Source organism: Hibiscus syriacus, unplaced genomic scaffold, assembly GCF_006381635.1.
Source record: "Hibiscus syriacus cultivar Baekdansim isolate YM2019G1 unplaced genomic scaffold, ASM638163v2 tig00013285_pilon, whole genome shotgun sequence".
NCBI classification, from domain to species: domain Eukaryota; kingdom Viridiplantae; phylum Streptophyta; class Magnoliopsida; order Malvales; family Malvaceae; genus Hibiscus; species Hibiscus syriacus.
Genome location: NW_024062299.1, coordinates 748,264 through 760,773, shown reverse-complemented (window position 1 = coordinate 760,773; position 12,510 = coordinate 748,264). Strand labels below are relative to the sequence as shown.

At 37.8% G+C, this 12,510-nt stretch overlaps 2 protein-coding genes, 1 long non-coding RNA gene and 1 other non-coding gene across 4 annotated transcripts; all 4 read right to left on the bottom strand.

The window, feature by feature from the left end:
* Positions 1-2,774: 2,774 nt before the first annotated feature.
* On the bottom strand, positions 2,775-3,909 carry LOC120205998. Its single transcript, XR_005524074.1, has 3 exons — positions 3,789-3,909; positions 3,603-3,701; positions 2,775-2,973 (listed from the first exon to the last, which is right to left on the bottom strand). It is a non-coding gene; the product is annotated as an uncharacterized LOC120205998 (long non-coding RNA).
* Positions 3,311-3,387, bottom strand: LOC120206123. The gene has a single exon (XR_005524082.1). It is a non-coding gene; the product is annotated as a small nucleolar RNA Z195/SNORD33/SNORD32 family (small nucleolar RNA).
* A 706-nt stretch (positions 3,910-4,615) lies between the features above and the next one.
* LOC120205861 (receptor kinase-like protein Xa21) lies at positions 4,616-6,521 on the bottom strand. The gene is made up of 2 exons (XM_039205641.1): positions 5,060-6,521; positions 4,616-4,977 (listed from the first exon to the last, which is right to left on the bottom strand). The coding sequence occupies exons 1-2, from the start codon at positions 6,519-6,521 to the stop codon at positions 4,616-4,618; spliced, it is 1,824 nt and encodes a 607-aa protein (XP_039061572.1).
* A 960-nt stretch (positions 6,522-7,481) lies between these two features.
* LOC120205860 (LRR receptor-like serine/threonine-protein kinase GSO1) lies at positions 7,482-8,370 on the bottom strand. Its single transcript, XM_039205640.1, has 2 exons — positions 8,185-8,370; positions 7,482-7,912 (listed from the first exon to the last, which is right to left on the bottom strand). The coding sequence occupies exons 1-2, from the start codon at positions 8,210-8,212 to the stop codon at positions 7,482-7,484; spliced, it is 459 nt and encodes a 152-aa protein (XP_039061571.1). The 5' UTR covers positions 8,213-8,370.
* Between the last annotated feature and the right edge of the window lie 4,140 nt (positions 8,371-12,510).

Below are 12,510 nucleotides of genomic sequence, written 5' to 3'. Positions count from 1 at the left end.
GAGATTAGGGCATGGGGCGCCTCGATTGAACCTCGATGATGTAGAGAATGATAAGATGTTGAATTCGTTAAACCGTGGGGTTGAAGAATTGGGAACTGATGAGAATCAAATGGATCTCGGAATCGAACAATTGGAGCGGAAAGTTCTGATGTTGATGCTCGCGAAAGGGTTGAAAGGTGATGAATTGGAGAAATTGGTGGAAGATGAAGAGATTTTGAAAGCGATGAAATTGAACGAGAAATTGAAAGATTTAGGGACCGGAGCTGAAGAACGAAGAAAAAAATCCGGAAAGGGTAAGATTTCAAAAGCCGATATTCCCAGGCGCAAAGCGAATCTGAATAAGAAAAAAGCTGCCCAGAAAATTGAGAAAACCAGGAAAGCGATCGGCGAAGCTATGAACGTGAACGATGGTAATGGTGTTAAAGATGAGAAGAAATTGAGTAAAGAAATCGAGATACTGGAAGCTATGTTAGAGAGGGGAAGTTACGGGATGCTCGATTTGCAGATGATGATGGATGAAGTTAAGGCCATAAAAGGGTCGGAGAAGATGGCGAATGAGATCAAGGAGAAGATGACTGAGTTGGAGTCCGAGTTATGCGAGCTGAGGAACGCCATTGTTGAGTTGAAAAGCAGGAAAACCAAGGAATTGATTGGTCGGACTCTGAAAGAGGAAGTAAATGAATTGAAATATGAGGAACAAGAAGAAGAAGACGAAGTAGATGAAGAGGAGGAGGATAATGGGAGTAAGATCAAATGGGGTTCGATATTTGCATCGGTCGGAGCTGTAGCCGTCGCCGCCGCTGCCGTGTTTTTTATGGGGCGATCAAGCGCAAAGGCGCAGATTAAATCAGAGAAGAACAGGCGCCAAAACGAATCATGTTAAGCTTCCTTTCAACATGTAGGAGTGAATTAGGGTTCTAAATATATAGAACTCATCCGTCTGTAGATAGTGGGAATTTTAAATTCTTTTTCGTCTCAATTATTTGCAATTAACTTCTACAAATTAATAAGGTTCCGATTTTTTTTATTTAAATATTTAACTTAATTCAATTTCAGATATAATTAAAATCCATATTATCATTAGATATTAAATATTTTAAATTTGAATCAAATCTTACTCATTTCGACAGAGGAGGATTAACCAACTTTCAAACTAACTTTAACTAGAAAATATCTTGACTTTTCCCTTTTTGTTTTTTTAAAAATATATTATAATTTTATTACTTTCTTTTTTTGCATTGAATTTTATTTATTATCAACCGTAAATTTCTTCTTCTCTTCGTCCTTTTGTTTTCATTTTTCTGCCTTTTCTCTCTCTTCTTTGATTTTTTTATTCCTTTGCTTTCCACTTTTTTTTTTTCCTCTCCTTTTCTCAAATACTGATTGTTGTTTTTTATGCTTTCTTTTTCAGGTACTTCCTCATCCCCTCCTCTGTTTTCTTTGTTTCGGCAACTCTGCTTTGGCTTCACATCGTAATCCAATACAATGGCTCCTCACAGCAGATCTGAGAAAGAGGTATGTGTGGAGTATTCCACTCGTGTCTGGTTTCAATATTCCGATAAAGAGTTTATGTTCGATCTCATTTTTCTGATAGTTGAAATCCGATCCATTAGACGTTTTGAGGTATGAGCGTTTCATTCACTCGGTTTTTTTTTTTTTGATTCGGATCTCATATGGATTTTGGGTAATTTGTGTTCCATTCTGATGTTCTTCGGATCTTGATCTGATTTTATTGTTAAATTGCCCTATCCATTTTGCTGGTGTATTGTGTTTTTAGTATCTTGAATTTTCATGTTAATAGAGCCTACAAAACACTGTAAACCTGACCTTACAAGCTTTATATTCCCCTTCCATTTTGTATAGCAATTAACTAAATTAAGCATCCCCGTTTCACATTCACTCGGAGATGATAATAATAATCCAGCGTCAATGGCCAGCATAAATCTGTCATTTTTTGTCCCAATATCACTGTTACAATACTCGATCGCCATCTTCGTAGCCTTACGCATGGCTGCAAATGATCAATGTCTTCTTCTCAAATTCGAAGCCCATATCACTACAAAAATTCAAAATATCCAACCGTACAACTGGCCCTCTGCCAGCTCTATATGCAACTAGACCGGCATTTCATATGGCATTAATGCCGAGTCACGGCCTCGAATCTCCGTCCGAGATCAGTAGCTTCAAAAGATGAAGAGTCTTCGTCTGAGATACAAACCGCTTTCGAATCCCATTCCACTATCCATCTATGGTATTTTCTCCTTGGAAGTTGCAGATTTCATGTTTTAATAATATCACAGGATCGAACAATATTGGGAACTTAACTAATCTCAGAGAACTATATCTTGCAGCAACAGATATTGGAGGTGTTCTCATATTCAAAAAGTCAATGAAAACCCAAGAACATGAGAAAATTTAAGAATTGTACGTATAATGCTTAGATCATCAATGTCCAACAAAAATCACGGTTAAGAAAGTGATACGGCAAAACAAAACTATCCAAAATTTATAAGCAAGTTGATCAAACAAAGCTCACCTATAAATATAACCATATAAGCTTATGCTTTCAGTCATCCTCTTGGCTGCGCAACCTGGCAAGCTTGTTAGTAACAACAACATCAAGCTGTGCGGCTCGTTCCACAATCTCTTTCTCTTCTTTGTGGAAACATCATGAGCGATTTCGGCATTGTATGTCCTGATAAGCAACAAATATAAATTGAGAACACATAAATAAACAATATACATCAACAGTGATTAATCAATCATTCATTCATTCTTGGTAAGTTAACGGTGCCTGTTTTGCATCAACAGTTCAAGCTCTCCAACATTGTGCACGACAAATTTCTTGAAACCATTCGGAAGATAGTGACGTGTCTTCTTGTCTGAACCATAACCAATGTTGGGTATCAAAGTGCATCCCTTAAACTTCCTTCAAACACGAGAATCAATACCCTTTGGTCTACGCCAGTTCGTCTGTCATCAACCAACCGGGTAAACATGACAAGTAAGACAAGTTTCATATATTTAATATTAAGACAAACAAAGTAAAATGTGCATGGATATGAGGCAAACCAATGTGACCAGGGATTTAGTAACAGAAAGCTTGTTATAGAAAAAAGCTAACAATGCCAAGTTACAAATACATACAAACCAGACATTAGATACCACGGACGATATTGAGAGAATCTTCTCATTAGTATTTCCAAGAGGCAAAACCAAATTGAAACAAGTAGACTAATAGCAGCAAGCGACAGAAAAAAAATCAATTAAAATTTTACCACAATTCTGAAAAAGTCAAGAAAATATGCAAAAGAGATCAGATGGTAGTGCATGTTTGTATTCATCATTCAAATGCAGAAACGATGGATATGTATCATCATGTCTCCTACCATATCTTTAAAAAAAATCTTACAATACTTCAAAAGACTGAAGAGCCCAGTTGGAGCAATGGTACATGATAGTCGATCGAAACTGCCTCAGCATATATAGACTCAGACTGGGTGTCAAAATCTACCTTCATATCCACGTTCAATCAAATTTAATTCAACCACAGAAAATAAAAAATCAAACTTCAATGATAATAGGAAAATGTGTTAATATACCTTGACGGAGATTTTGCGGTCACTTTGGGGTCTCTTGAACTTCTTGACCCTCTTCTTCACGATCTTCTTACTTAAAAGTGGAACCGCCATTTCTTCTTTCTTACCTCCTTTACCATTAACAAAATTTTACTACGCTGAAATAATATTTGATCGAGAATTATAAATGAAGTAAAGATGTATGCTTACCGGGAAATTAGGGTTTCCGCTGGCCGCCAGAATTTGCTTCTATGATGTTGCCGCTGCTTATATAGAAGGCTTATTACTTTTTTCTTTGGTTTTAGGGTTTGGCGAGAGATTTGGATGCTTGGAAACAAAGGGTACAATATGCAAATAGTCTCATGATTATAGGGATATTGTTTGTTGAGTATTTATACTATAAAAAATTATAAACTGGTCACCAGTTTTAAATAAATAACAAATTATTTCGTTTTCATTAAAAATATTAAGGTATATGATATGATATTTAATAAAATTTGAATAATAATTTTAACCCTCGAATTCTATTATTTATTATAATTTAATGTAAAAAAAAATTAGATAGTGTATCGATTCAAAAAAATATATATTAGAAAAATTCAAATCTTAGAGTGAACACCTTCTCACCTTGAAATATATATACATTCGCCACTAGATGTCGTCATATCAATTCAACAAGAGTAAATTAATAATGATATCCATTGAACTTTAATTTTTGAATCAGAAAAAAGAAAGAATACTAAATTTCCTAAAACTAAAAGAGGAGATGAATTTTAAAAAATAAAGAGATTAGTGACTAAGGAAAAATAAACCCATTTTGGGCAAAATACATTTGTATGTTCATTGAACTATATCAAAATGATATTTTAGTCAGAAACTTTTCATGTATTACAAAATGGTCATTACACTTCTTAAACAGTTGCAAAATAATCATTAAAATTTATGAAAGTGTTAAAAGATGATCAGTAAATTTATCAAACTATTACAAAATAATCCTTAAACTTATCTAACTATTACTATTTGATAACGTGCAGGATTCATCTTACCGGTCTTTGTACATCTTTTAGATACCTGATTTTGATCTTTTTGAGTTCGGCCACAACATCTACCATCTTTCTCCTTCTGTCAGGTGACTCTGCTGAACAATCCAAGGCCAATTCTAGCATTGACGATATGCAACTGGCTTTTGCAGTAAAATGTACCTCCCCTTCCTGGAGTATAGCTGCATCGATAACGTTCGTTAGAGAATCAAACAACGACTCCTTCACGAAATCCGTCAAGCTTAACTCGTCGGTAAACATTTCATCGGTAGGCTTCTTTCGTGTCAACATCTCCATAAGTAATATGCCAAAACTATACACATCGCCTTCGGTAGAAACGATCCCTGATGTTCCATATTCTGCAACAAATTGCACAGAAACCCATTCGAGTTAATCACGAAAAATCGATTGCAGATTTTAGTTTGGAAAGAGAATGATCACCTGGTGCCATGTAACCAATTGTGGCCATTGTGATGGTCTGTTTCATGGATTCTCCTTCTCCTAATAGCTTGGCAATCCCGAAGTCACCCACATGAGCCACCATACCTTCGTCGAGTAACACGTTTTCGGGTTTCATATCGCAGTGGATCACCGGTGTTTGATGACCGTGATGAAGATGTTCAAGAGCCGATGCAACATCGATCATTATGTCGAGTCTTTGTACAATATTTAGAGTGGAAGTATGAGAGTATAACCACTTTTCAAGGCTCCCATTCGGCATGTACTCGAGTACCAAAGCCTTGAAATTCTCGTTGGAACAACTGCTAATGACTTTAACCAGATTTCGATGGCGAATGGACCGCATTACTTCACACTCTGAATCAAAACTCTGGAATGCTCGATATATACGTAGATCGAAAACTTTTACTGCAACCGTTGTATTATCTGATAGAGTGCCTTTATAAACCGAGCCAAAAGTTCCGGTACCAATCAAGCAACTTTCGTTGAATCCATCTGTTGCAACTCGAAGCTCGTAATAAGAAATTCTTCTCCATGTTGCCAGTGGCAATGGAGTTTCTAGATTCGGAACCTTTAGTTTCGAATTACGGTGTCTCATAAGGATGACAATAAGGGTCAGTAGCAACATTGCAGATGCTATAGATGGTAAGATGTATTTCAGCACAAGAACCGACGCCTCCTTCGATCTGTGATGGGAGCTAGCTTTGCATGGTGGCACCTGAAGTCGAGGCGAACCACAAAGAGCTTCGTTTGACCCGAACGACTCGGCTGACAAGTTTTGGAACGGTCCTCCTGTCGGGATTTCACCATCGAGTCTATTGAAAGAGACGTTCAAGTATTTGAGATGGGAGAGCGCCTCCATGGACTTGGGAATCACTCCAGAAAGTTGGTTTCTCGAGAGATCCAAGAACTCCAAGCTAAGTAAATGCCCGAAAGATTCAGGAATTGGACCCTGCAATGAATTCTCTGCAAATGAAAGATAAATCAAACCGTTGAGGTCGCCATTAATGGTGCTTGGCAAGTTACCTGACAGCTGATTCCTGGATAAATCCATGCTGATCAAAACCTTTAAGTTCCCAACATCTAACGGGACAGAGCCACTGAGAAAATTCGATGACAAATTGAGTTCCAACAGATTCGAAAGTGTCCACAAGGTCGATGGAATGTTGGAACTCAGTTTGTTGGAATCTAAGTTCAGATATCTTAAAGCAGTCAAATTATCAAAGCATGCTGGCACTGAACCATCAAGTAAATTACGATGAAGTGATATATTATATATCATCTTTAACTCACAGAGGTCGTTTGGGATCGATCCCTGCAGTTTGTTTCCATATAGAAATAAACCTTCAAGCCGCTGTAATCTTCCAGCTGCTGGAATAGGTCCAACCAAATCATTATTCCAAGCCGAAAACTCTATCAGACGGCTCAAGTTTCCGATTTCCATCGGAATTTTACCCTTTAGTTCGGAACCACCTGCGTAAAAGTATAAAAGCGAGTTCGAGAGATTCCCTATCGAAGCCGGAAGGACACCGCGGTATGCAGTAGATTCAATGCTTATATGCCACAATAATCTGCAGTTCGTCAAAGAAGAGAGAAAACTATCTTCTGGACTGGAATATTCGAATGTAAAATTATTATATTGGAGGCTGAGCCACTCGAGGAGTCTTAGATTACTTCCAAAGGAACTCGGAAGGATGCCGGAGAACGAGTTGTGGCCGAGCTCTATGTCCTTGAGTGTCGAAGCATTGGTGATGCAGCTGGGGAGTTTGCCACTGAGTTTGTTCTGAGCTAGGACTAGGAGTGTAAGTTTCGGAAGCCGATACTCGGTGCTCGAAGGAAGATGTCCCGAAAGGCTATTTAAATGTAATGCAATGAAGTCTATGGTTGACATGTTGAATATCTTCGGTGGAATCGAACCAGTCAAGTTGTTTCCCCCAATATGCAAATGTCTAAGATGTCTTAAGTTGGCAATCTCCTCTGGTATTTGTCCTGTTACCACCATGAAAACATATATACAAGCATCTTAATCAGCATGCTGTAATTTGCAGTCGAATATGCCCGAAAAGGAGTTATATACGGAAAGGATATAGTTACCACTGAGACCGTTTTTGCCGAAACTTATAGTGTGGAGGAAACTGCAGTTGCCAATATTCCTTGGAACACTTCCAGTGAGTTTATTTCTATGAAAATTAATCCATTCAAGTGCTGGAAGATCAAGGCATATATCTCTTGGGAGGCTACCGGATAGACTATTGTTTGCGAGGTGAATCGTCTTCAAAGAAGACATGTTGAAGATAACGGTGGAACGAGACCGGTGAGCCCCATTTCTCCGATGTCCAGCACCTCCAAATTCAGAAGATTGCCTACCTCCCATGGGATTTCTCCTGCAGGAGATTAGATAAAGTCATTGGTAATGACTAATGAACAAACACCAATATGATAAAACAAGTTCTCTAGTTGTCTGTTTTTCACCTCTCAATTCATTAGCCCCCAAGTATAGTTTCCGAAGACTGGTTAAGTTTCCGATGCTATGCGGGACTCGTCCTGTGAATCTGTTTACGGATAAGTCGAGATACCGAAGCTCGTGGCAACCGTCTAAGCCCGAAGGAACTTCACCATTTAACTGATTTAAGGCCAAGAAAAGAACTTCAAGCCTTGACTGGTTATAACATATGTCAATTGGGAGAGTACCGGAAAGCTTATTGTTTCCTAGATATATCCACTTCAACGACGATATGTTGAAAATGTTTGCCGGAATGGAACCGGTAAGGCTCGTATTTCCGGCATCAAATACTCGCAAATCACGAAGATTACCGATTTCCCTAGGAATTTCACCTGCAATATCTGTTGCTGCAAGATATAGTTCTCTGAGACTAGTTAAGTTCCCAATATTGCTCAATATACTTCCTGTGATATTATTAAACATGAAATCTGCAACTTCCAAGGATGAAATATTATAGAATGATGGTGGAATCGGATTCGAAAGCAGGTTGTTTCTCAGACGAAGACTCTTCAGCTTTTGAAGCATACCAATCTCATGGGGTATACTTCCTATAAAGTTGTTACCAAGGAGACTTAGATGTTGAAGCTCGGTTAAGTTGCCAAACCATGAAGGAATTTCACCACTAAGCTCATTGTGGCTCAAGTCCATGAGTTCCAAGCCATGCAAGTTGGCCAACTCGGATGGCAAATCGCCACTAAAACAGTTCCCACTCATGTTGAGAGCCAACAAAAACGAGAGGTTTCCCAAGGGTGGCGGGATAGCGCCGTGCAGGTTCATGTTGGAAAGATTCAAGGCCATGACTCGACCACTAAAACCACAAGAAACGCGGGCCCAGCTGCATACTCCGGTGGCCGAGGACCAATTGTATGGCCAGATATTATGAGGATTGGAAGTGATAAGAGCTTTGAATTCGAGAAGAACAGATTGATCGCCGTTGAAGCTTGCTGCAGCCGTGCGTAAGAGTACGAAGATAGTGATGGATATGGAGACGAAAAATGAGAGAATGCTGGCCATTTACGATGGATGAATAGCTTACAAGTGATTTATGATACAACATGGAATAAAATATAATATAAACTCATAAGGTCAAATCTACAGCATATTAGTAGGCTCCATTGCAATGAAAGAGGAGGTTGACTTTTGAGAGTTGGATGACTTGGATCCTTGTCCATTCAATACCGAACCGACCAAACCCAAAGCTATTCAATACCGAATCGGCATTTTGAAGTCATCAGATCACTATTGATAAACAATACTAATTGGACCATTGTGTAATAAAAAATGATGTTATGTAGACGTTATGCTCGAATCCGATACCTCTAAAGATAATAATCATCTATTTAATCATCTAAATCGTTTGATTCGTGCCTAAGTTTACTTTTTTAATTAAAAAACAGAAGGATTGAATAATTGAAGACAAAAATACGAAGATTAAATTTCAAATATACAAAGAGTACATATACTTGAAATATATTTTAACATAATAATTATATAAGAGGATAAAAACCATTATTTATGATTTGAGCACGATATTAATAAATTTAATTATAAATTATTTATCACTCTATTTATAATAATCTGTCAATTAATTTTTAAAAATAATTTTTTATATAAAATATTTTCATTCATCTACATTGTTGATGCAATAATGTATGATTAATGTTATATATGGCATGGGGCCTGCCCTTTAAGCTCCACATATTACAGCAACCACCTAGCACGATAGAGCACCCGCTGACTGCAGAGAAGCTGCACGATATGAGATTGTGGTTAAATCGATGTCAAGATTCATTGAAAAAAATAGACTATTAATTTTTTTAAATTATTAATTAATATTATTCAGAGCCGGGGCTAGGATGTTGGAAGTCCTGTACAAATTCTTAAAAAGAGGCCCTTGCTATTCCGAGACCCTTACAAATTTTTATTATAATAAATCTAATTTTTTTGGGTCCCTTGTTATTCCGGGCCTCTGTTCCGTCGCTCATGTTGTGCTCCCTCTAGCCCCGTCTCTGATATTATTATAAGATTATTTTGATATCAGTAGTTAGTTAATAAATACAACTTAATTGATAGATAATTTAAAAAAAACTTTTGAAAAAAATAGAATATTCATATAGCATATTCATAGAGAAATAAGCTGTTTTACTGATGCAACTGAAGACAGTACTTGTATTGTTACTTTGTAGTTGTACCAACTTTAACACACGACCTGTTGATTAAAGCATTTATATATTACGTCTCTGTCTGATATATTAGTCAGTAAGATATTTTAATTTTAAAAATTTAAATAAAATAATCATAATGTCGTATTTTAAGTTACAATATTATTAATTTAGAGTTTTAACTCCATTAAATTTAATAGATATTTCATTGAAAAATAGTGTACTAAATTATTTTCTATATATGTATTATATGTAAATGTAATGATATAATCTCAGACAAGACAACATCATTGTTTTGTAATATGTTTTTTGGATAAGTAGAATTGCATTTATCCAAAAGAATGCACCCAAGCTGCTACAAACAAAACAAGCCACTATATCAGACCCCAATCTATACACAATTGTCTATTTACAGTATCAATTCTATTCATGGGGCTCCTATACAATTTAATTCTCACAGATTCTTTAACACAACTAACAACAGTATCAACCGAGCGATGCACCCCTCGAAACTGCCTACGATTCCGCTCCTCCCAAATGCAGTAGATAAAACCAGTCCAGGCCAACTTGAGCATATGCACCAGCAAGGATTTGCATTTAAGATTCAGCAACAACCATTGCAGAAGATCATTCCATCCAAGAGACGCCCGGTTAAGGCCACACAGAAGCAAGATAGCACACCAAGTTTCATTTGCAAAGGTACACTCAGAGAATATATGATTACGGGTTTCCAAACCAGAACTACACAGACCACAAACACCATCTGTAACTATACCAAATATAGTTAATCTGTCTTTTGTAGGCAATCTATCCAAGATTGCCATCCATGTAATCAGAGAAAAATTTGGAACATGACCAGGGAACCATACAAGGCGATGCCAGCAAACCTTTTCACCCCTACTTCGAATCTTATCCCATATCCAGCTGGCTTTGATTTGATCCCAATTACTGTTGGAGCATAATAAACTCGCAGCTTCATTCCTCATCTTAAGCAACCTAGCCATGATCCAACTAAAGTGAGCCTTGTATTCAACATTCCAGAAATCAACAGTTCTGAAACAGTAGGCATTTAACCAAGCAATCCAGAGAGAACCATCACCTGCCAATATTTTTTTTGATAAATAGGAGGCAACAAGCTTTACTCTAGTCAGTCAGACTTCTTAACCCCAAGCCTCCTCAGATTTCAGGGAGCAAATCTGGTTCCAGCTGACCCGGGCACCTCTAGCTGAGGAATCACTACCTTTCCAAAAGAATCTCATGCACAATATTTCCACATCTCTTATGACCCTTTTAGGCAAAATGAGTTGCCTACTCCAGTAGCTAAAGACACTAAATAGGACAGATTTGATGAGCTGAAGCCTGCCCCCATAGCTCAGCTTCCTATCAGACCATTTGCCAAGTTTCTCTTTAATCTTAGTCAATAGAGCAGAGCATCCTTATAAGAAAGCTTTCTAGTGACCAGAGGTACCCCAAGATACTTAACAGGAAGCATCCCAACTTTAAATCCAGTACCAGATTGAATTAGCTGGAGAACAGGGTCAGTTAAGCCACAAGCAAAGAGCTCAGTTTTCTGAGCATTAAGCCTAAGACCAGATAGATCATAGAAAGCCTCTAGAGTACTTAAAACCCCCAACACAGAGTCCAAAGAGCCATGGCAGAACACCAAAAGATCATCAGCAAAACACATATGTGTAAGAGAAACCCTCTTACATTTAGGGTGATATCTAAAAATTCCCTTTTTTGCAGAAGCATCCAACAAAGAAGAGAGAACATTCATAACCATGACAAAGAGATAAGGGGATAGTGGGTCTCCCTGCCTAACCCCCCTAGCCCCCTTAAAGAAGCCCACAAGACTGCCATTCAAGGAAACTGAAAATTGAGATGAAGTAACACAAGCCCTTATCCAACAGCAGAATCTCAAAGGTAAACCAATAGCCTCAAGCACAATCATCATAAAATTCCAATCCACAGAGTCAAATGCCTTTTGCAAGTCAATCTTAATGGCACATCTAGGAGAAAGACTCTTCCTAGAATAACCTTTGACTATTTCCTGAGCTAGTAAGGTATTATCAACAATGTTCCTACCCTTTACAAAAGCAGTCTGACTAGGAGAGATCATACAAGGAAAAATAAGAGACAATCTAGTAGTGATGATTCTAGTGATGGTTTTGTACACTACAGTGCAACAAGAAATGGGCCTGAACTCCTTGGCCATACAAGCATTCAGGGCCTTAGGGACTAAGACTATAGTTGTTGCATTAAATGCAGGCAGCAAGGAAGAGGAAAGAAAGAAGAACCTTATTGCAGCTAAGAAGTCACAACCCACCACATCCCAGGTAGCCTTGAAAAACCAAGAAGAGTACCCATCAGGGCCCGGGCTTTTACCATTGCCTTGTCTGAATAAGGCTTCCTTAATTTCCTTGTCCTTCACCTCCTTAGTAAGCATAGCTTCAGCACCATCAGGCAAAGAGAAGTTAAGCAACTCCTTCAGACACTCCATAGGGGGGCTTTTAACCATTGGATCTGCAGTACCAATGAGATTAGTGAAGAAACTCGCCAACTCATCAGCCATGTCATCAAAAGAGTCCAAGAACTGTCCATTTTGAGTTACTAAAACCTTGATAGTATTTTTCTTTTTATTTGATTCAACTCTTTGATGAAAAAACTTAGTGTTAAGGTCACCTTCTTTCAACCAATGCACCTTAGCCCTCTGTCTATAGAATTCAGATTCTGCAACCTCCAAATCAACCAATTCAGCATGGATCCTC